General features: G+C 34.1%; 1 protein-coding gene across 1 annotated transcript; it reads left to right on the forward strand.

Annotated features, from left to right (window-relative positions):
- Window positions 1-612: 612 nt before the first annotated feature.
- Window positions 613-6,848, forward strand: LOC110735241. Its single transcript, XM_021915428.1, has 4 exons — window positions 613-1,638; window positions 2,101-2,280; window positions 4,347-5,775; window positions 6,421-6,848. Exons 1-3 carry the CDS (start codon window positions 1,621-1,623, stop codon window positions 5,757-5,759), a joined length of 1,611 nt encoding a protein of 536 aa, XP_021771120.1. The 5' UTR covers window positions 613-1,620; the 3' UTR covers window positions 5,760-5,775; window positions 6,421-6,848.
- The last annotated feature ends 17,285 nt before the right edge of the window (window positions 6,849-24,133 follow it).

The following is a 24,133-nucleotide window of genomic DNA, read 5'->3' on the forward strand; positions in this document are numbered from 1 at the left end:
ATGAACATAAGAAATTTGAAGAAAATGATTATGAAAGATACGCATTATAAGTGTTACGAAATATGAACATACATGCATTAAAAATATGAATATATGCATTTTTGAAAATGAATATACGCATTCAAAATATGAACATATGCATTGGTTCATTTTTTGAATGTGTATGAACATAAGAATTTCAAAAGGTGAACATATACATAAAAAAATATGAACATATGAATTTCAAAAAGTGAACATATTCATTTCAGAAAGTTTACTTGAGCATTCAAATATATGAATATAAGCATTTAAGAAATTGAACATATGCATTTTCAGAAAGTGAACATAAGCATTAAAATTTGAACATAAGCATAAACAAACAAAATGAGAACATTTTATGAACATTAACAATATTTATCATATGAACAACAAATATTTATATTATGAACATTTCAAAATATTTTATGAACATACTGTATCCGTTTGATTTCATTAATTTTTTTTTAATATTTTCAATAAAATTTCGAACAAAAGAGTAATTAACAATACTCAAACGAATTTAAGTGATATTCATAAAAATTCAAACAAAATTAAGTGAAATTAACATAAAATTGCCTTTTTTTTTTGGAAGGATTCATTTTTTTTATATCTCATTTCAAATATCCATGGTTGTTTTTTTGGAGAGGGTGAATTGTGTGATTGATTGTTAGAGAGAGAAAATCAAATAGAGAAGTACGGAGTAATAAATATTAGAAATTTAAGTTTGAGAGTGACAGTTAAAAAAAAAAGTAAGATTCTTTGCTTATATATGGAGTTCTTGTTGAATATCCATGCTGATTTTTGAATTTTTTTTAGAGAGAGAAAAAATTGAAGAGAAGAGAATAATTACAGAGAAAAGTGAGAAAAAATTGCAGAGAAGAGAGAGAGATTTGGGTTGAAGCTTACTTTCCATGGAGTTTGCAATTTTTTAGAGAGAGAAAACTAGAGAAAGGAGAGAGAAAGTAAATTGATGTTGGGAAGTAAATGATTTTTTGGGAGGAGAAGTTGAAATCAATGTTGATGATGGTGGTTTAAAAGTGACGGTTTTTTTTTTAAAAAGAGTGATGGATTTTGTTGGGTGGACCGTTTTTAGTGGTCTGGTCCGCGTTCGTGTTTCGGCTGTTGGGCCTTGTTGTAGCCATCTTGGCTGCAGTAGAGTGCAGCCAAGACCTGTTGGCTCACAGTTTATTACGAGATATTGAATTAGATAATTTGGACCAAATAATTGGATAAATGCTAATTCTTAATTGTCCTAATTCAAATTAGCCTAATATAACCAGCATGGCATTTAACCAATTCTACTAATTCCCATTCTTTCAATTTTTAGCGCCTAAAAGGTTATAATCGTCAATCACATTACAACAAAGGGCTTAAACACGGCGTTTCAATCATCCAACACATTAAAACGACGAAAAAAATAACAAATTTACACTTCACAAATAAATGACTTATCTCGTAAAATTAACCTCAAATAAAGGGTAAAACAGTACTTTCAAACTAAATAGTACCAGTACAGTGAAAAAAGGGGGGAAACAACATTCTACACGACCTCACTCCACTACCCTCATTCACTAAACTCAAGAACTCAACCATCTTCCTTCAATGGCAGATGATTCCCAGGTAATTGTTTGTACAATTCTTGTAATAATATCCAGTAATTTGCTATTAATCATTCTTTTTTACTCTCTATTTTGAAAAAAAAATTTAAAATTGTGAATTTTGGGTACTTAATTATGTAATAATGATCTGGGTTGCAGAATTTTCAACATCAAAATTAAATTTTGTTATTAATTTATGTCACCCATTTCTGTTTTTTATTTTGGGTTTGAAATGATTTTGTTTGTTTTTAATTAGTTTGTTATACAATTTCTGAGAATTTTGGTAGTAATCTTTATAATTTGTTACCCTTTATTTATTTATTTTTTATTAATAGAATTTGTATTATTTGTTTGTTTGATCTTGGGTCTGAAATGATTTATTTAGTTACTACATATATTGTTTGACATCCAGTTTCTAATTTGTTGTTTAATTAATTTATTTCTGGATGAAATTTGGGTCTGAATTGGTGTATTGGGGTTGCAGATGAAAATGGAGGCATTGAAGAAAGTATATGCAGAAGTAATAATGAACACTTCAAAAGAAGCAGCAGCAAGAGTTATGGCGGCAGAATGCAAAGCTCTTAGCTTTCAGCAGCAATTGGTTTCTTTGAAAGAGGAGTCTCTTAACATGCTTCTTCGTTTAAAAGATCATTTTAATTCCATGGTAATATAATAATTCGTTATTTTGATTTTTAATTTGGTAAATTTGCTGTTTTTCTATATTTTATTGTGTTGATTATTGTTTTATTGAACAGGGTTTTGTTAGGTTTGAAGCTATATGGTTAAGAATTTTAAATTAATGTTTTTGTTTCTAGTAATTCTGTTTTCCTTATCATTATGGGGTGGACTAATATTTTTGTAGTGTTTTTATTGAACTTTGTTGGGTTTCTATGATTTCTTTGCTTTTGGGAAAGGGGTTTGAAATTGCTGTGTTTATGAATTTCTGTTAGTATTGTTTGGAGTTGATATATAAGGTACATTTTGGCTGATGAAGCAGTTAAATGAACAAAATAAAATGAGGCACTTGGTGTAACTGGTATGATTAGATATGTATTAGTGTGGTGTTTATCTTTTAGAAAACTCTGTTTAGTGGATGTGCCTTTAATGCTAGGATTTCCCTTTTTGTGCTTATGATAGGTTGGAGTTTGGACTATTTTCAAATATGTAATTAGGGATGTGTTAGAAAAAAACTTTAGGCTCCAATATAATCAATTGGACCATTTATCTCATGTCCTTTTTGGACAGTACATTCGTGAACCTTGTAATGAGGAGCATCCTATTCTTCTTTTTATGGTATTGGATATAGTATGATCTACTTCCTTACTCAAACGTAATGACCATACTACTTCCTTACTTGAACATAATGACCTCAAAGGTATGGTCATTAATGGCTAAAGGTACTATTTGACAATGTGAGGCTCTTAGGTATGATCTATTAGTGATGGGCTTTGGCCTCAAAGGCTGTAACCTACCCAATTGGGTACCATGAAGTTTTCAAAGTTTTCCTTTTTGGAACAATCTGATCTTCTAAGGGCATGGGATTTCAAACGCTAGACAGGGTTCTCCCATCATTTGGGTTCTTTGTCTTTACTAGAGCAGAATAAAGTGACTTGTAGGTTCATTCACATTGATGCTCAACCTAATACAATTTTATGTAATTTTGCTAATGTCTATACTGCGGAAGTAATGTGAAATACTTTTGGCATCTTTTGCAAAACTTTTCATGACTGACTCATGATCTATGTATAAGGTTTAGGAATCTGCTAAGCCTATTGTTTTCTCCATTTATTTTGCAATATAAGTATGTAAGCTATACCAAAACTCTTTTTATTAAGATAGAACAATTAAAATCTAGCATAACATTGTCATTTCCTCAATGCCTTTAAAAAGGCTCCTACCTGCGAAGGGGTAAGGAATATCAGATATTGGAGAAATTATTTCCATCATACCTTTTATCTAAATGCTATTCACATCTTGACCATACTTCCAATAAGTAAGAAGCACATATATAGTAAAGAGAATTTGAAAATTTAGTGTAGCTTGAGAGTTATTTTTTTCCTCACGACAATAGAAACTGGTAGCATTAAATTCAATCAATTGGATAATTTAGTTCATTATAATTGTGAAGGTGGTACTCTTGTAGCAACAGCATTTTGATTCAATTTGCAAGGGGTTTATAATAATAGGAATATAATAATGCATCTTAATGAAATTTTAGAGAATCAGATTTAAAAAAAAAAAAAAAAAAACTTTATATTAGAAAGTCATTAGACTTACTGCGTCCCAGGAATGACTAACAGATATTACAAATGAAATGTTGGGTGCACACAGCTTCATAACAATGTTAATCTGAATATGAGTAAAATTCAACACTGTAGATTAGTGAAACTAGATTGGTAGTTTATCAATTGGTACCTGTTGAGAACAATGTATAATTGCCTTAATAGTCATGAAGGTTCAAATTTTGTGTTAGAAGGATTTGGCTTTGATATAGGTAGGATTAATGTTATGGTTTGCTGTTAAATGCTAATTTTTCAATGAAGCACGTTTTGACTTTCAGCTACGTTGTCATGCAAGCTACACCTAGACATCCGCTAGCATCTTATTAAGCTTGTCCTTAGTTATATTATTACTGAACTGATCTGAAATATACTGTTTATTGTTTTCATGAGATGATTTGTAATTGTATTAGGAGTGAGGAGTTGATAGAAAAAATACTTATTTTTGCAGCTTATAGAGGCAGAAGCTAGATCTTTGAAACAAGAAATGAAAATCGAAGAGCTTGAAGCACAGCTCTGCGAGGCTGAGGGAATCATTGTAGATCTCAGGGATGAGTTCAATCAAGTACAGGAGCATTTGGAGATTATGAGGCAAACCCAGGAAAAGCCTCTGAGTAATAATCATATCCTTGTAACCAATGAGCCTGTTCAAGAATGTGCGCCTCAAGATAATGTTCCTCATTCTTTCATATCCCAGGTCTCAGATACAAATTCTGTATTGGTAGATAATGAGAAGAAAGCTGTGTCTCTACATACAACAGCACCTTATAGGTTTTTTCAAGACATAAATGATGCTGACCTATCTACTAGTTCACATTTGAATCAACTTCATGCTCCTAATGATGATTGTAGTTCCATCATAATGCAAAATAGGGAAACTGATTTATGCAGAAATGGATCAACACAAAGGATATGTGCATTTCAAGGAAACTTGCCAAATGTAATGCTGCCTAGTTCACAATCTGAAGATCCAAAAAATTTGCTAAACGTTCAGTCAACAACCAATGCAGAGGAAACATTGTTTTGCAGGCAGCATGAAAATGATAGTGTTAACATTTTTTCCAAGACTAATCAGAGTAATGTCAAGAATATTCCATTGAGACAGTTATCACAGCATAGCAGCTGTTACGAAGACCAAGCGGTCAAATCTCTTCGCAGATCTACTCGAAAAAATGCCAAATACAGGGAAGCAATTGCTTCCTTGCAGGGTTCTCGTAAAAAGTTTGAAAAAACACGATTGCAGCATATTCATGGTCCATTGAAACGATGTTCCAGTGTTGTGAATGTGCCTGTTGAGTTTCCAATGGGTGTAGTTGAAATGGATCCTAAGAAGATTAAAGTTTGTTGTGTGTCAGAATCTGATGACTTGAACTTGGGCTGTAATTTTGAGAATGTAGCATGTGCCGGAGAAGGAAATGGTGCAGAAACCAGAGAGGATTCATGGGATAAATCACATACTGTTACTGATGGTGCATTACAGGATTCAGTGCTGGTTGATGTGCCTATTGCAAAAGGATTTGGCAGCAGTCATTGTCAATTACTCAAGAATGTGGTGTGTGCTGAAGAAGGAAATGGTACAAAAGAGGCTTTAATTGATAAGTCCCATACTATTCCTGATGATGCCCTACAGGATTCATTGCTGATTGATGTGCCTATCTCGGAAGAATTTGGTAGCAGTCACTGTCCGTTAGCTGGGAGAGACAGAGTTCTAAAATTTACATTCCATCGAAAGCGCCGAAAGACTGTTTTGGGAAAAATTGATGAGAACATCCTTCATGATAGGGACACACCAAAGAGGGGATTGGAGAATCCAACTGATGTTGCTGTGATGGAAAATGGTATTTCTAAGATGAAATGCATGTAGATAGTGGGAATATGAAGTAAGTTGCTCATCTGGTTTTCTTTACCCTCTTTCAAGTGAAATTTCATGTCTAAATATTCAGATTATCCTTTATTCTTTACATTTATTGTGTAGCTGTGTAGGTTTTCCATGTTTGTTAAAACTTTTATGATACATTATGTCTGGATAATTGATGCATCTTGGTTAGCAAATTAATTCGTTCTACTCGGAACCTAAAATGAGTTAAGTTGGGGAGACTTGGGTGCAGCTTGAAAAGCTCATACATAGCTCAACTTTATTATTTATAAAATTTCTCATAAGAAGCTTGTGTCAGTGTGTCTGTAATTCTGTTAATGTTAGTAAAGGATACCAATATATCCACGATAATCTAGCTCTATGAATGTTGTGGCAAGGAGTAGAACTAACTTGATTGCAACTTATTTCTTGAGCTTGGCTCAAGCTTTGAGTTGTCTGAGCTTGGCAAGCTCCATTCGAGTTATATGACCTTAATGGAGCTTAATGTTTCCAGGATTAACATGAATTAGGATCTGAGATGTCAAGCTAAGCTGAGCTAGCAAGCGAACTCAATCTTTCTCAGCCTACTATGAATCTATATCTTGACATTGATATGTATGGCATGCATTTTTTTTAATGATATTTGGCTTCATTCTTATTTATTTTGCAGCTTATATAGTTGACTGGAACGAGGTGTTGATGGACATAGCAAACATAGAAGTACTGATCCATGACTGGCAGATGTAAATTCTCTCTCTCACCTTTTCTTACTTCAGTTTCTTGAAGGAACAACCAAGGTTTACTGTCTTACTGAGGTCTTGAAGAACTTAATATGGCTGTGGACAGATTTAGCAATTCTTGATGTTATTCCAAACTTTTTTAGTGGTAGCTCTATGTGTAGTAACTGAGCCCCTTACTAGTGTTACTATCTTGTTTCAACTCGCAACGCTGCAATTGATGAATTCTTAGATTGTAAAGCAGCTTATACAGTGTCTATTTGTCTTTCCTGTCAACAAGTGATCTTTCATGTTAGTTAAATTGGAAACATTAAAAAGATTAATTAGATTAAATAGTTTTACAAAGTTCATGGTATACAAAATGTATATTACTTTTATGTCTTTATCTTTACATCTATACATTCCTTATTATCAATCATCAATAATCAATAACATAATACTAAAACGGATACCAGGAATGACACGTGTCGCTTTTTGGTCTTGCCATTTTCCCTCCAAAAGTTTTTTTTTTTAATTTTTTTTTTAAAATATCTCATTCATTATATAAAATCAATCAATAATCAATAACATAATACTAAAGGTGAATCTGACATGACACTTGTCATGTTCAGATTAAAATGTTTCCCGCCATTTTTTAATTTCCTTTCTTTTTTTTTACAAATCTTCGTGAATATTAATTTATATATATTAGAATATTTAACTTTCAATTTGGCAACTATATTATATACGAAGTATATTCTATATGCATTCAATGATAATAATATTCTAAATTATCTTTCATTATTTTATAATAGGTATTTTTTTCTAAAATAAACAAACATATACAAAGTAATATATTACAGTAATCATCAATAACATAATACTAAAGGTGAATCTGACTTGTCATGTTCTGATTAAAATGTTTCTCGCCATTTTTTACTTTCCTTTTTTTTTTTTTTTTTTTTTTTTTTTTTTTTACAAATCTTCGTGAATATTAATTTATATACATTAGAATATTTAACCTTCAATTTGACAACTATATTATATACAAAGTATATTCTATATGCATTCAATGATAATAATATTTTAACCTATCTTTCATTATTTTATAATAGTTATTTTTTTCTAAAATAAACAAACATATACGAAGTAATATATTACAATAATAATGTACTACTCCGTATCATTTTGTATCGTTTTTTTTCCTTCAACTTGGATTGACTCTTTAACTTTTATTACGAAGTATATATTTGTTGATTTATTTATAATAATAACACTACAATTCAATAAATAAAAATAAAAAACCTTGATTATTAATTATCACAAAAAAAAGTCAATTAAATTTGTATAAAACATTATATCGGTCAAAGTAAGCTATAAAACATTGTGCCGGTCAAAACATGCTAACAAAATTGGGACGTTGAGGTATGTACATTACACATGTTCCTCTAAAAAAAAGTAAAAAAAGTACATTGCACGGTTGTGGCGGAGCCACTATAGGAACATGGGGGGACAGCTGTCCCCCCATTTTTTTAAAAAAAAAATTAAAAAAATTATTTTTGTAAGCATAAACAACTTTAGTAAATAACAATATATATATTATATGTGCAACTAGTACCATAAAGGCTGAATATGGTCTGGTGGCTGTTGGGCTTAGAATAGGGCTTGTTTCTTCCTTCATTTCTAGGATTGAGTCTTCACAAATACATATTTTTATTTAATTTTAATTCCTTTTTTCTCTTTTGAGATTTTTTTTATTTCATTTTATAGTTTATACAAAGTGCTCCCATTTAACTTCTTTTTCTTGATTTTGGATTTTTCCCTTTTATTTACTTGTATTTGGATTTCGTTATATAGTGTATAATATATACTTCGTATATTTAAAGTACAGTATTATAAATCTTCAAACCTCTAACTACTCTCATTTAGCTATTTAATCAAATACCGGCGTACTGCCTTGTTGATAATGATTACTAATGTGTTATTCGACTATATATGATCTTTTGATGAATACATATTTCCGTAATTTTTTCATCTCTTTAATTATGTGCGCTTAAATTCTATTTTATTATTTTTTTTAATTGTTTGGAACTAATTTTACTTTATAGATTACATTGTAATAATTTTAATAGTCAAACAAAGTTGTGTTTATTTTTTTCGAATGTAACCCAAATCTCTTTATATCTATTATCAATTTATTTAAATGCTTGTTATTTGATTAATCATATTTATTACATAACTTAAAATTGGGGTTTACCAACAAAAAAATATTTTTTTGGTTGATAATTTTCTTAATATATATGCATGAATCTTTTAACCACTCCTCTTTTGTCATATAAGAATATTTGTCATATTTCATATGCGATTTTAATTACATATTAAGCAATTATGTTATCAAAAATTTTGTCGATTTATTAAACATTTGAAATTTGTCCCCTTGGATTACAAACCCTGGCTCCGCCACTGCACGGGTTATAATTAATAACATAAAATTTAATTCTTATGTAAAATCCTATAATCATTAAATTTGTGTTTTTTTAAATGTTTAATGATCAATAACTTTTGACATCAATATATATAATATTAAACTCAAGTTTTGTTTTATTATTATTATTATTATTATTATTATTATTATTATTACTATTACTATTATTTTTTATAAAGAAATTCAAGTATCTATTTCAAGTTTTTGTTAAATTAATATTGTAATTAAAAATTAGGTTAAGTAAAAAACGTGCATTGCACGGGACTTAAACTAGTATTTCTTTATAATTTTATTTAAATTATATATATCAAGTCTTTAATTTGAATATATTTGGATTAAAATATTTTACATATGTAAATATTCTATTATGAAATATTCTTTAACAATAAATATATTTGATTCTTTCCTTAAAAAAATGAATATATTTGATTCTCTATTATAATAATATTACATCTGTTTCATAAAATCTGCAACAAATCAGGATTCACATTCCCCAAGACAAAATTTGATAAAAGCAAATTAGCAAAAGTAAGGGCAAGTGATTAAAAATTAATGAGAGAGAAAGTAGAGACCAAAATTTTAACCCCACATGATGCAGCCAGTTTTTTTACACCAAAAGGAGGGAAAATTTTCAACTTCCCCCAAAATTCAAATTTGGCTCCTTATTTTTTTTTTCTTTTTTGTCATAGCCTAAGTTACAAATACAACATTTACTACACCACTTATCCATATTCAAAAAATTACAGACCACCATTAAATACAACATTTACTACACCTCAAATCATGTTAAAAAAAAAAATTATAGGTCAACATTAAAATCCTAAATTAATAAAGTCAGTACTTCAAGCTTCCAAAAAGTCAAGCCTTCAAGCATCATCTACATCCATCTGCTTCCAAAAAATTGCACCTTCAACATTACTTAGTAGTGGGCAGCCACCTCTCTCACAGCAAAATCTGAAACCGGAAAAAAAAAAAATTCTTTTCAAAATGGAACAACTTTTAATGTAGGAACAACTCCTCCAACAAAGCATATGAGAATGGTTAGCAACAAAGTGACAGAACACAAATTAAAGAGGTATTGTTGACGAAATTCTAACACAACTTATGGAGGATGGCACATTAGAACGGGGGATGCAAACAAAAATTGCACCTAAATTTGGGGTGTATAGATAAACAGTAAGTAGAATATTCAATGATTTAAAGAAGCAAAAACAGAGCGGGGGGCTGATTAATGTCAGGAATAATAAATATAAAAAAATAAAAAAAAATTTTGGTAAAGTTGGTCCCAAATGCAAATAATATTATGAAGAATTTCTCCTATCATTTCCACTTAGGGCCTGTTCTCATTGACTGAACTCAGCTGAACTGAACTGAACTGAACTGAATTGAGCTGAACTGAACTGAATATTTTATAAGAGAAGGAAATTAGGAGCTGAACTGAACTGAACTGAACTAAACTGAACTGAGCTGAGCTGAGCTGAACTGAACTGAACTGAGCTGAGCTGACTGAACTAAACTGAGCTGAGATGAGATGAACTGAACTGAACTGAACTGAATTTCAACGTAAGAGAGCAGACCCTTAGATTGAGAACCACATAAAGAAGTTATGCTGGTGCTTTAAAAATTTCTCATGTTACAATACATAGACTAGAGAAAAAGGAGTTGCTATGGACTCATACAAGCACCAACCACCCAAAGCTAACTGACAATAACAAGATAGAGAGACTGAGATCACTACAAGAAAACAACAAAATTGCGACGGAAAATATTCGTCGGAACTTAGCCAAAATCCGTCGGAAAGAAGGGTTCCGACGGAATTCCGTCGGAACCTGTCGTCGAAAAACGCTTTGTAGGAAATTGGGCATTTTACGACGGAAATTCCGTCGTAAATCTTCTTTCCGACGGAATTTACGACGGATATAACTTCGTCGGACTAGAAATTGACCTTAACTGTAGGTCCGTCGCAAATTTCCGACGGAAAAAGTGCCGTCGCAAGTCACAACTTTCGACGGAATTTGTTGCTTGCGAGGGAATATTCCGTCGGAATTAATTTTTTTGCGACAGAAAGTTCCGCCGGAATATGTTTTTTGCGAGGAAATATTCCGTCGAAATGTTTAGTGTTGTGAGGAACTATTCCGTCGGAATTTTTATTAGTGAGGAAATATTTTGTCGCAAATTTTTTTTTCGATGAAATATTCCGTCGGAAAGACCTTCCAGCCCGCAAGAAATTTCTGTAAAAAAATGCATTTCCAAACCTGAACTTTGTTTATAATAAATACACAAAAAAAATGCATTTCAAAACCTGAAATTGTTGTTTTAAAAAAATTAATTACCGACCTACGAAATTATATTTATTTACATATATATATATATATAATAATTATGTCCTAGTATAAAAGATAGTCCATATTTTGGTATCTATACCAAACAAAAGCTATGTTAGAGTGATTCTATGCTAGAATAAAGCTAAGCTACGCAATCGCCTGGAAACCCTGGCCTGCTCCACCACTACCCGGGTCGTCCCTTGGGTCTCGATGTTGAGGATGAATGGTGGAACATGAGTCGTTGTTGGTGAAACGACTCATCATCTCATCCATACTCTCCTTGTATCTCCTATCCATTTCAGCCATTCGGGAGTCAATTTGCCTTTCCATCTCGGCTTCCATTTGAGTTTGGAGAGCTTGCACCCTGTGTTCCATCTGGTCTTGCATTTGAGAAATGACAGACGTCGTGTATTGCTGTGAAGAACGAGAAGCTCGACCCATCCGGTTGCCATAGTAGAGCTCTGCACTTTGGCCAAGTCCCTTCACACGCCCCTTCTTATTGCGCCCACCCACCGTCTCCCAGAACAACTCATTGGGACTCTTCTGAATCCCCTGACTCCTTGTTTCTTCGAGCTTCTTCTGGTAGGTCTCCTACAAAATATTGAAGATAATAACAAAAATTGTTAAAAATACAACCAACAATATAAGGTAAGGTTTCTTTCTTCTAATATTCAAATATCACATACTTTTAGGTGCCTAAGGATAGAAATTAAGAGAAATAAGCACATATGTCAATTATCGACCCTTACTCATCCAAAATCATCCAAATTTGGCCTATATGACTAAAACCATGCCTATTTTCTATGTTTTCAAACCAATGGACTCGTTATTTCTTCTAACATTCCAATATCAATTTCTTTTAAGTGCCTAAGGATATAAATTAAGAGAAATAAGCACATATATCAATTATCGACCCTTACTCATCCAAAATCATCCAAATTTGGCCTATATGACTAAAACCATGCCTATTTTCTATGTTTTCAATCAAATGGACTCGTTCTTTCTTCTAACATTCCAATATCAAATAATTTTAGGTGTCTAAGGATAGAAATAAAGAAAAATAAGCACATAAGTCAATTTTCAACCCTAACTCATCCAAAATCATCCAAATTTGGCCTATATGGCTAAAACCATGCCTATTTTCTATGTTTTCAATCAAATGGACTCGTTCTTTCTTCTAACATTCCAATATCACATACTTTTAGGTGCCTAAGGATAGAAATAAAGAAAAATAAGCACATAAGTCAATTTTCAACCCTAACTCATCCAAAATCATCCAAATTTGGCCTATATGGCTAAAACCATGCCTATTTTCTATGTTTTCAATCAAATGGACTCGTTCTTTCTTCTAACGTTCCAATATCACATACTTTTAGGTGCCTAAGGATAGAAATAAAGAAAAATAAGCACATAAGTCAATTTTCAACCCTAACTCATCCAAAATCATCCAAATTTGGCCTATATGGCTAAAACCATGCCTATTTTCTATGTTTTCAATCAAATGGACTCGTTCTTTCTTCTAACATTCCAATATCACATACTTTTAGGTGCCTAAGGATAGATGGAGGGAAAACATTCTCAAGCTTGCACAGGATCTCAGCTATATTTTTTTCCAATCGCTCCATGTCGCTAACTGTAATTGTGTAGCAACATAAATCGCGAAAGAATTGCCTTATCTCTGTAATTGCATTCCATATATGGGTAGGGAGAAATTCTCTCAAAGTAGTGGGCAACAACCTCTCCATGAACACGTGACAATCATGGCTTTTCATTCCATGTAACTTACCTGATTGCAAATCAACGCATCTGCTCAAATTGGAAGCGTAACCATCAGGAAACCGCAGCTGTTTGACCCACTCACACAAAACCTTTCTCTGAGCCTTGTCAAGAGAAAATGGAGCCTTTGGCATGAATTATTTTCCTCTATCATCCTCTTGAAGATGTAGCTGGGGCCGTTTACATTATTAAGCAATGTCATTCCGAGCTGATGGCGTGTCACAAGATAGCTTTTTCACGTCCATTATAGTGTGAATCAACTGATCAAAAAAGTTTTTTTCAATTTGCATGACATCTAAGTTGTGAAGAACAAGCAGATGTTTCCAATATGGAAGGTCCCATAGAGTGCTTTGCTTAAACCACCCTTTTTTTTGCATTCTTGAGACGTTTCAGTGCCTCGGGGCCATCTATTGCTTTCAGGAGGTTTTTCACACATTCCCAAAGTTCCTCTCCTGACATGATGTGAGGTGGTGAACCTTTTTCGACTTTATTTTTACAAAATGCATTTTTACTATTTCGAAAAGGATGATTTGTCGGAAGGAATTGACGATGGCAATCAAACCAAGAAACCTTACCACCATTTTCGAGCCAAAATGCTTTGCTTTTCTGCATGCAATATGGACAAGCCTTCTTACCGGCTGTGGTCCAACCAGATAACATAACATAAGCCGGAAGTCACTAACGGTCCATAGGATGGCTGCTCGAAGATTGAATTTTTGTTTTCTCGAAATATCGTAAGTATTTGCCCCAAATTCCCACAACTGTTTCAACTCGTGTATGAGAGGTTGCATATAAACATCCAAGTTTCCCTTAGGGTTTTTAGGACCAAGAATGAGTAACGAAAGAAACATGAACTGTCTTTTCATACACGTTGACGGAGGCAAGTTATAAGGGGTCAAAATGACAAGCCAACAAGAATATTGTCCCCTAAACTGACCATGTGGAGCAAATCCATCCGTACATAGGCCAAGTCGAACATTATGAGGTTCAGAGGCAAACTCAGGAAAGCAACTATCTAGGTGTTTCCACGCTTCACTATCGCTAGGGTGTGCCATTGTGCCTTGAACTCGAGGATTTTTAGCATGCCATGTCATTTCCTCAGAAATGTTTTTAGTTGCAAAAAGCCTTTGCAACCTAGGTGTGATAGGGAAATAAAATAGAACATTCAAAGGCACAAAGATACCTTTAGAAGTCTTCTTGTATCGGTCGCTGCCACACACCCTACATGTAGATAATTGAGCATCATCTTTCCAAAACAACATACATCCTTTCGGGCATGCATGAATCTTTTCATGGGGCAGCTCTAACCCCTTAACAATTTTCTTGACCTCATAGAATGTCTCGGCCATGTGGTTGTTGTTAGGAATCGCTTCATTAACTAAAGAAGCAAATCCATCAACACATCTGTGCGGCAAATTATACTCGCACTTTAGGCTAGTGATTCTAGAAGCCATCTCTAACACAGAGAATATTAATGAACTCCCTTCATATAACGGTTGTTCAGAAGCCCTTAACAAATCAAAAAATGGCTTGGCTTGTGCATTAGGCTCCTCCTCTAATGAAACAACCGCCTCTTCGGAATGGCCTTGATCTTGAGACTGACCAAAGGCATCCAAAACCATTTCACGATATTCATTTGACTGTCTTCAACGATTTCTAGGAAACCCTTCCCCATGACACATCCACTCATAATAATTAGGTAAAAAACCACTGCGATACAAATGAAGTTTAACCGTATCCGGATCCCAAAGACGTTTGTTTTTGCATTTAAAACATGGACACCTAACTTCATTCGGGTTGCTACTCTCGGGATGATCTTCCACATATTTAAGGAATTCATCTACCCCCTTCAAGAACTCAGGATTAATAGAATTCCCAACCTTCCTTTCGTACATCCAGCTACGTTCTTTTCGTTTCATGATTACAAGTTCTACACAACTAACACATATGCCATTAATCACATTAGTCAGAAAGCACAATATATAATCATTATAGATCAAAGTGTTATGGAAATGAAAATGAGAAGAGAAATGATTTCCAAGGGTCCTTATCACTCCAACCTAACCCATCCTTGGACGTTCAATCTCACTAGTGAATGTATGCCAGGATTTCAATTCTATGGAAAATCCGGCAGCATCTCCCTACAGTTCCCCAAGTACACGATATAGACGATTAGAAACACCTACATATGTACCTAGAGAACATTGTAGAGAAATGACAGGCAAGGATCTTCCTTAGAATTAAAACAAAGGAATACATTCACCACCTAAGTAAGAATAAACGTACAAGGACAGTCCCAACCGGGGACTATTCAAGACATACTCCTAATGTGTATGCCTTGAACGGGTATCTAGGTATATTATTATGAAAATGATTTATTTAAAAATATATATACTTAACTAACATACATAATATTAAACAAATATATCAAGATTAAACTAAACAAGAGAAACATATCATAACACCATACTATTAATATAAACCAAATCAAACCAAACCAAAGTAAACTAATATATCATATTAAACTAAACCAAACCAAACTACCGTTTTATATATTAAATTAAACTAACTTATTTCTATAAAAACTAAACTAAATTAAGATACTTTATATTAAAATAAATTAAACTAAAATACATTATATTAACAAAAACTTAACTAAACTACATTATGTTAAACTAAACTAAACCAAACTAACATTGTTTTTTTAAAGAGAAGGGAGCAATTAATTAATTATAAGAGATGACCAATGTGACTAAATTAACCAAACTAACCTACATACATACATTATAATTAAAACCCAACACACTGTCTAATAACCAAAGTAACATACACACATACATTATATTAGGGTTTGTAATGTAACTAACTTTAGATCTGCACTTCTTTTTAACAATTAAACCAACAAAATTGTATAATTCTTACAAAAAAAAAAAAAGAATTAAGGGTTTATAAGTAAACAAAATTAAATTGAAAAAAAAGGGGGGAAGCAAAGGACAACTTACTGAATTTTCAGCCAATATCAATGTAGTTGGTTGCGTCGCCGGAAACAACCACGCCCAGGTGGTTCAGTCACGGCGAGGGGATGGAGGTGCGGCGCAGAGGCTGCGTTGTGGTGGTTTTTTTGCAAAATTGAAAAAAAAAAACAAATTTACGAGGGCAACACTTACCTACGCGGCAGTTGCGTCGCCGGAAACCACCAAGGCCGTCAACCTCTTCCTCGAAAGCTCTCTCTTCCTCCTTCTCTTTCTCTTTCTCTTTCTCGTTCTCTTTCTCCTCTCTCTATCTTTCACCCTTCTTTCTCTCTTTCGTTCTCGGCGGCGGGTGTGCGTCGACGGCAGGCGCCACCGTCGCCGGCGTAAATGTTAAGCGCCGCCCTCTACTTCTCTCTCCTTCTCTTTCTCTCGCTTCTTCTCTTTCTCTCTCTGCGTCTTTCCCCCTTTTTTTTAGGTCAAGCCACGACTTTTAATTTTCAAAATTAACACAGAAATTCCGACGGAAATAAATTCAGTCGTAATATAAAAATTCCGACGGAATATTCCGTCGAAATTTTATTATTACGACAGAATTTATTTCCATCGGAACATTTACGAGGGAAATTGCATCGTAATTAAAATTTTCCGTCGCTAAATTGCGACGAAATGTTTTCCGTCGAAAATTTTCAACTTTACGAGGGGAAAACAGGTTCGTCGCAAGTATTCCGTCGTTATTTAGCTTATTTCTAGTAGTGGATAGGTGTTGTCACACCTCATCCGAGACAGAGGACCCAATGTACATTGACACGAGCAATGTCATCCACGTCGATGAGAAATGGTTCTATTTGAACCTAAAGACTAGAAGGTTTTATCTTCTGCCCAATGAAGAAAACCCTTATAGGTGTGAGCTAGGTTGCACTGATACGGATACGGGGACGAGATACGTCAATTTTTTTTTTCAAAAAACGGGTACAGCTCGGATACGGCAAAAAAAATCAGTAAAATATAAATCCATTTAAAAAAAAAATCCATACAACACAACTTAGAAGAAATACTACGGAATTTAATGTCTTAAAGTGCTAAAATTCTTAAAAACATAAATAAAAGCGGTAAATTTAATCTTCAGCGATCAAATTTCTTTCCAGATCCAGCTCATCAAGAGAGAGGTCCGCAAACTCTAGAAATCCATTCAACTGCAGCTGCACAATGTAAAAAAAAAAAATAAAATAATAATAATCACCTACTGACATTCTCAATTAATGTCACTACAATTCACTATAATATCAACAACACATAAAAACAATTAAAAAAGAAAACAAAACTCTTAGAAGAAAGAAAGAAGAGATTCAGAATGAAAGAAAGAAACACTTACTGAAGCCTCGCATGTGGGTTTCCGGCGAAGAAGAAGGTGGGTCTCCGGCCCCGCCTTGAACCAAGCGTCGATTGTCGCAGCCTCCAGGTGAGTCTCCGGTCGCCGCCGTCAATCAAATCGCACAGGGAAGAAGAAGAAGATGAAGGAGTTCGAAATTTTAGGGTTTGTTAGAATTGGGGGAAATGGACTCTGAGGTAAGTTTGGTTCTGATTTGGGTTTTTGTTTTTAAAAAATTTGGGCTGGGCTTCTTGGGTACAACAAAATTTGGGATTTCCTGTACCCGAAACGTTTCTAATCATGACCCTAGCCGTCCCCTAAATGATGTGCCATACCACTTTTGATGGGGACGGATTGGGGAAGTATCCTAGTCGTCCCCTTCGCGTTCCCGTCTCCGATACGTTTTGGGTACGGGAGACGGCAGCCCAACGCCGTACACGTGCATCATTGGGTGTGAGCAGTCAAGGAGGTTTAAGGTTAATAGGAAATGTTCATGGCCATGATAGCAAAGCAACAACATACATAACACAAATGGTGAAATGATCCATATGATGGCAAGTAGGGAATATTTAGCTTTGTTTATGAGCACAGGGCAAAGAAATCAAGCAAGAACAAAGCAGTAGGAGTAATGGAGCTGAAAGCATTGCAATCAGTGACTAAGGATGTGATCATTAACATGTTGATTAATAAGGTCATTCCATACAATATAGAGAATTGGCTAGCATATTTGTCATTCTCATTCAATGGGATAATGCAAGACCCCATAAAATTCAAACTGATCCAAAGTTTGTGGCAGCTTGTACACAAAATGGGTTCAACAACAATATGGGATACGAGCACCCACAATCTTTAGACCTAAATGTGCTAGATTTAGGGTTGTACACAGTAATGCAATCAATTCAATATCAGTCTTTCTCCAAAAATGTTCCATGATAAGAAAAGTTGAAGAGAGCACATTCAGATAGAAACAAACACACCACTATGCTTTGCCTGTTCATCTAATAACCATTGATAAACTCTGAATTTCAATACAAGGATATGCAAATAGTTGCACTATTGCCATAAAGGTACAGAAAATAACATCATGAAATCATTATTAGTAAGACAAGCAAATAGTAGGGATGATGCAACACAATTCTGAACAAGCTCCTTGCATGAGTCAACATAAAGTTTAGTATATATTCAATCAATTATTGTGCAAGAACACTTCTAGCATAATAACAGTGCAAAGAAAAAAAAACTAGAAAACTCCAACCATCGTTAGTTAAGAAAGAAAACATCAGTAGACTTTCCACGCTAGTTCAGAGATCAATATGCTAGACAAGGGATAATTTAACTACCTGAATCGTGGTGAAAATCACCAAGTTAGGAAAAGGCATAGTATGAAGTACAAAATCCCACTGTTAATTCCATAACAAAATTTTGGGGGACAAAAGCAAGTGTTTTGGTTTCATAATTTTATTTTTACAAAACTCACATCTAACAAGGAGTTAATTAACATTCTAGTGACTGACTCATTTCTTTCTCATCAACCCAGACTTCTTCACATCACTTTAAAACAATGTTTACATTGAGATAAAACAATAGTACATTATATTAAAAACTGAAGACAGATTGATTGAATAAGATGCTTAGCATGTATATTGTACAACTAGCAACACGAAACTTTGCTTTGGCATAGATACATCTCACAAAGACCTTAGATTAGCACACTCATAGTAATCCTGTTAGGTTGGCACTTAAAACTCTCCATATGCTCCAATATAGACAACGCCTCAACTATCTTGCCATTTTCACACAAAGTTTGGATAATTGATGTATAAGTAATGACGTTTGGTGTACACTCCCCGCCTTCTTTAATTTCTCCATCTCATCCAACAACTCCAATGCTTTCTCACACTACTAGCTCTACAAAACTCATCAAGGAGTGTAGAGTATGCCACCAAATTCGGAGCACATCCATGACTTTTCATAGTCTTAAACAACCGACAAGCATCCTTCAATCTCCTAGCGAAACAAAACCCCTTAGCATTGACATATATGTAACCATATCAAGACACAAATCACATGATTCCATCTCTCTCATCAACCCCATTGCCCTATCAAGATCCCCCCCTTTCACAAAACAACCCAATAACCACATTATACATTGTTGAATCCGGCCGACAACCAAAATCACCCATCTTTCTCAATACCTACAATCTCTCATTAGCACTCCTAGCTTCTCTACACAAATTAAGAACAACTTGAAACAATTTCACATTAGTTTGACACCCTTCAACCCCATAACACTCAATAATCTCTCTAATCCTCCTAGGGTTTCGGCGAATTTTGAGCAGCACACATAGATTGAGTATGCCTAGAAACAACTCTCCTCTCCCCCAAAAAAAACCTCCCCCAGCCCGCAAAACCCTAGAATCATTTTCTCCCTCCCCTTAAAATCATCGGCGGCTCCCCCACCACCCTCTAAATCCTAGCGTCTAAGGTTTCGAGGTTGACGGGAATGCCGACCGACGGTTTTACGGGGAGAGAGAAGTTGTTTCTAGGTTTTTGCGGAGTTGAGGGAGGTATTTTCGGGGGAGGCTATGACATCTACTTTTAGCCTCCTATCTCGACAGGAAGTGCAATGACGATAAATAAAACCATCTTCGTGTTGGATCAAAGTAAAGAATGCTTATGAATAACTGGTTAAGCCACAAAACACAAAAGACTAGCCCAGATAAAAGAACAAGGCCAACACAAGGTCCAAATTAACTAAACCCGATCATAATTAGGCTTAAGCCTGTGCTTAAAACCCAATAATGACGGATTTAGGAGCATCTAGGTTAAAATAAAAGCTGCCGCGGAAAATATCGCGCGCATCTCACAAAGTCGCGCTCAGCAGTCGCGTGCAACTTTCAAAGATGCGCTCGCGTAAGATTCAGAATATTAAAATATTGGAAAATCGAATCTTACCATAAACTAAGAGCAAGACAAATATTTGCGCGCGTATACCGCGCGCGACCTATTCACTTTTGCGCGACACCTGCTGCGGCAGAATGCTCTAAACCCTAAACCTAATCATTCCCTATAAATAAGACCCTAATCCGAGGCTTCAAGAGACGGGAAATTAACCTAAACTCTGGCAGAATACTTGTGAACTTGTGCATCCAAACCCTCTTGTCCTAAACACTCACCCTTTTCGATATTTTGTTACTACGGTGGAGGTTACCCAACAAGAAGGAGTCCATAAGTGTTCTAAACGGAGATCTAGCAAAGAAAAGTGGTAAATTCCCGAGCACTTAGTTAAATCACCATTATTTTTATTGTTTAAAAGAACTTTAATTAATTAATTAGTGTTGTTTGATCGCCTTAAAATAATAAATTAATTGATTTCACATAGTATTCTTTCGTTAATCAAGATTAGAATTGAATAAAATAGTTGTTGGTTGATCACCTAAGTCAAGGCGAATATTGTTTATTTTATTGTTCTTTTCACGAATTTGATTAAATAAGAATAACGACCTTACGATGTAATTCCTATGTGAATTAATGTGTGTAAATAAAATCAATTAACATAGTTTTTAGGTATCACGTTGCATATATTGTTTGGCAATGAAATTGTGCAAAGGAAGAGCTAGTACAGGCCGCACTAGGGCTAGGATCGTGATTCCCCTCTAAAGGGAACGTTATCTTAGTACCCTCGCTCTCGAACTCATTTCTGGTTTTTTAGACCAATTTCGGCATGGGTAAACTTAGGATTCATGCTAAATATCCCTTGAACTCTACTTGGGAGAAAGGCATGAACGAGGTTTATGGGTTTTTTCCTAAAACTCATTGACGACTCCTACTTGTTTCTTACAAAAAAGCGTATATGATAGAATCATCTCTAATTCAAAGGTCTCCCAAACAGTTAGGAATTCAAATCCTAATACACCCTAACAAGTGTAAAGTCCTAGGCTTTAAAGAGCCTAGGGCATCTGTAGACACCCATTTGTGTCTCCCCAAAACCAAACCCGGTGATGAGTACCTTTCACGTCGAATCATAATCGAATGAAGTGAAAGTGTGGAAATTTTAGTGTTGCGGAAAGTTTTAATTTCTTTTCTCTTATCTCTGTTTTTGAAAACTTATTTTAAGAAAACAGCCAATCCAGTTTTGTGGGTCCATGATATGGGTCCAATAGTAGTGTAGTTGGATGGGGCTTGACAAGAGTTTTCCAACGATATATTATAAGCTCAATTCCGATGAATATTGAGGAAGTTATGGCCAAATTACTGAACTGGGCCCGGTTTGAGCCTTATATGCGGCCCAAAGATCTAGAGGAGGGCCTAATATAGATTTATCATTCCTAATGCAATTAGGAATGGTTTTAGTCTTCTAGATTCTTCTAGAATGTTCTTTTCATTCCTAATTCAATTAGCATTGATAAATTGACTTTTGTTGACTTTTCAGAGTTTTAATTAAAATCAAAGAGCATTTTTAAGGAAAAATACAATTTATCCTCCTGTACGACAATTTTTATCTGATTTTAAGAAAACGCGTAATTTTCCAGATCAGCGCCAAACGCCAGCTGTAGCGCCTGGCGCTACGATTGGCGCCTGACGCCAGCTTTGGCGCCTGGCGCCAACAGCCAGCGTTGGCGCAGGTTCGGTTTAATGTGTGCCAGACTCTGTTTTGATATTTTATCTTTTTGGCTGATTTTCTCTATAAATAACGTATTAAAAACTCCGTTTTGGATTACCAGTTTTAATCGATAACCAGTTTTAATCCACAATCATCAATTCACCAACTCTCGTCAAGATTTCTCTTGATTACTCTCTCTCTCTCTTTTTCTAAACTAGCTTTTACATACAAAATTCCGCATTTATTAGATTTAGATACACCTAGCCGTATTCGAAGTTGCCTTCATCCTAGACGTGAAAGGTTTAATTTCTGAGGGTTTGGTCCCAAATCTCTCTTTCAATTATTTGATTTAATTGTTTTGTTTATTATTTTCCTTGAAGTTACTAACGTGTGTATTTTGTTATTAGAAAGAGATACGAGGTATCAAAGTAAGTACTTTAATGGTTTTATTGATGTTATGATATAGAAATCATGTTTAGATTGTGATTATGATATTCCTAGTATCATGTCTAGGGTAATTTTAATATGAAATATGATTGCTATGATGCCTTTTATTTTCTTCCTAATATTTATGATTGTTAGTATCATGTTAGGCTTAAATATATGATTTTTATTGCTTAGTGATATGCTAGGGTTTGTTATTAATCTAGTTAGTATCATGCCTAGGATCTTGCTATGCTTTAACATGATTATTATTATGATTAATATGATTTTTATCATGATCATAATTTTATGATGATTATTTATTATTGTAGACACCCATTTGTGTCACCCCAAAACCAAACCCAGTGATAAGTACCTTTCACGTCGAGTCATAATCGAATGAAGCGAAAGTATGGAAAGTTTAGTGTTGCGGATAGTTTTAATTTCTTTTCTTTTCTCTCTGTTTTTTTTAAACTTATTTTAAGAAAATAGCCAATCCAATTTGGTTGGTCCATGATATGGGTCCAATAGTAGTGTAGTTGGATGGGGCTTGCAAAGAGCTTTCCAATGATATATTATAAGCCCAATTCCGATGAATGTTGAGGAAGTTATGGTCAATTTACTAAACTAGGCCCGGTTTGAGCCTTATATGCGGCCCAATGATCTAGGGGAGGGCCTAATACGGATTTATCATTCCTAATGCAATTAGGAATGGTTTTAGTCTTTTAGATTCTTCTAGAAGGTTCTTTTCATTCCTAATTCAATTAGCATTGATAAATTTACTTTTGTTGACTTTTTAGAGTTTTAATCAAGATCAAATAGCATTTTCGAGGAAATTATATGATTTTATCCTCCAGTACGGCAAACTTATCGGATTTTCGAAAACGCGTTAAAATTAGGCTTGGCGCCTAGAACCAGGCCTGGCGCTAGTGTTGGTGCTTGGCGCCAGCTAGCCAGGGTTGGCGCCAGCTCTGTTTTTTGTGCGTCAGACTCTGTTTTGTTTAATTTATCTTTTAGGCTGATTTTCTCTATAAATATCGTATTAAAAACTTCGTTTTCATTCATCAATATTCATCATTCATCACCAATTCTCATCAAGTTTTCTTGATTATTTCTTTCTTTCTTTCTTTCTCTAAACTTTGTTTTCATATACAAAATTCCGCATTCACAAGATCTAGAAACACCTAGCCATATTCGAAGTTGACTTTGCCGTAGACGTGAAAGGTTTAATTTCTGAGGGTTTGGTCCCAAATCTCTATTTCAATTATTTAATTTAATTGTTTGTTTATTATTTTCCTTGAAGTTACTAACGTGTGTATTTTGTTATTAGAAAAAGGTACGAGGCATCAAAGTAAGTACTTTATTGATTTATTGATATTATGATGTAGAAATCATGTTTACATTGTTATTATGATATTCCTAGTATCATGTCTAGGGTAATTTTAATATTAAATATGATTGTTACGATGCTTCCCACGTTCTTCCTAATATTTATGATTGTTAGTATCATGTTAGGGCTAAGGCTTTGATTTTTATTGCTTAGTGACATGCTAGGGTTTGTTATTAATCTTGTTAGTATCATGCCTAGGATCTTGCTATTTTTATTATGCTTTAATATTAACATGAATATGATTATGATTATTATTATTTTGATGATGATTATTTTATTTATGATTGTAATTTTATTCATGATATTTATTATGATTATTATTATG

Source organism: Chenopodium quinoa, unplaced genomic scaffold (assembly GCF_001683475.1).
Source record: "Chenopodium quinoa cultivar QQ74 unplaced genomic scaffold, ASM168347v1, whole genome shotgun sequence".
NCBI classification, from domain to species: Eukaryota; Viridiplantae; Streptophyta; class Magnoliopsida; order Caryophyllales; family Amaranthaceae; genus Chenopodium; species Chenopodium quinoa.

Coding starts and splice junctions, on each gene's coding strand:
- LOC110735241 (XM_021915428.1), top strand. Junction 2,281..4,346: donor AAGATCATTTTAATTCCATG/GTAATATAATAA, acceptor TTATTTTTGCAG/CTTATAGAGGCAGAAGCTAG.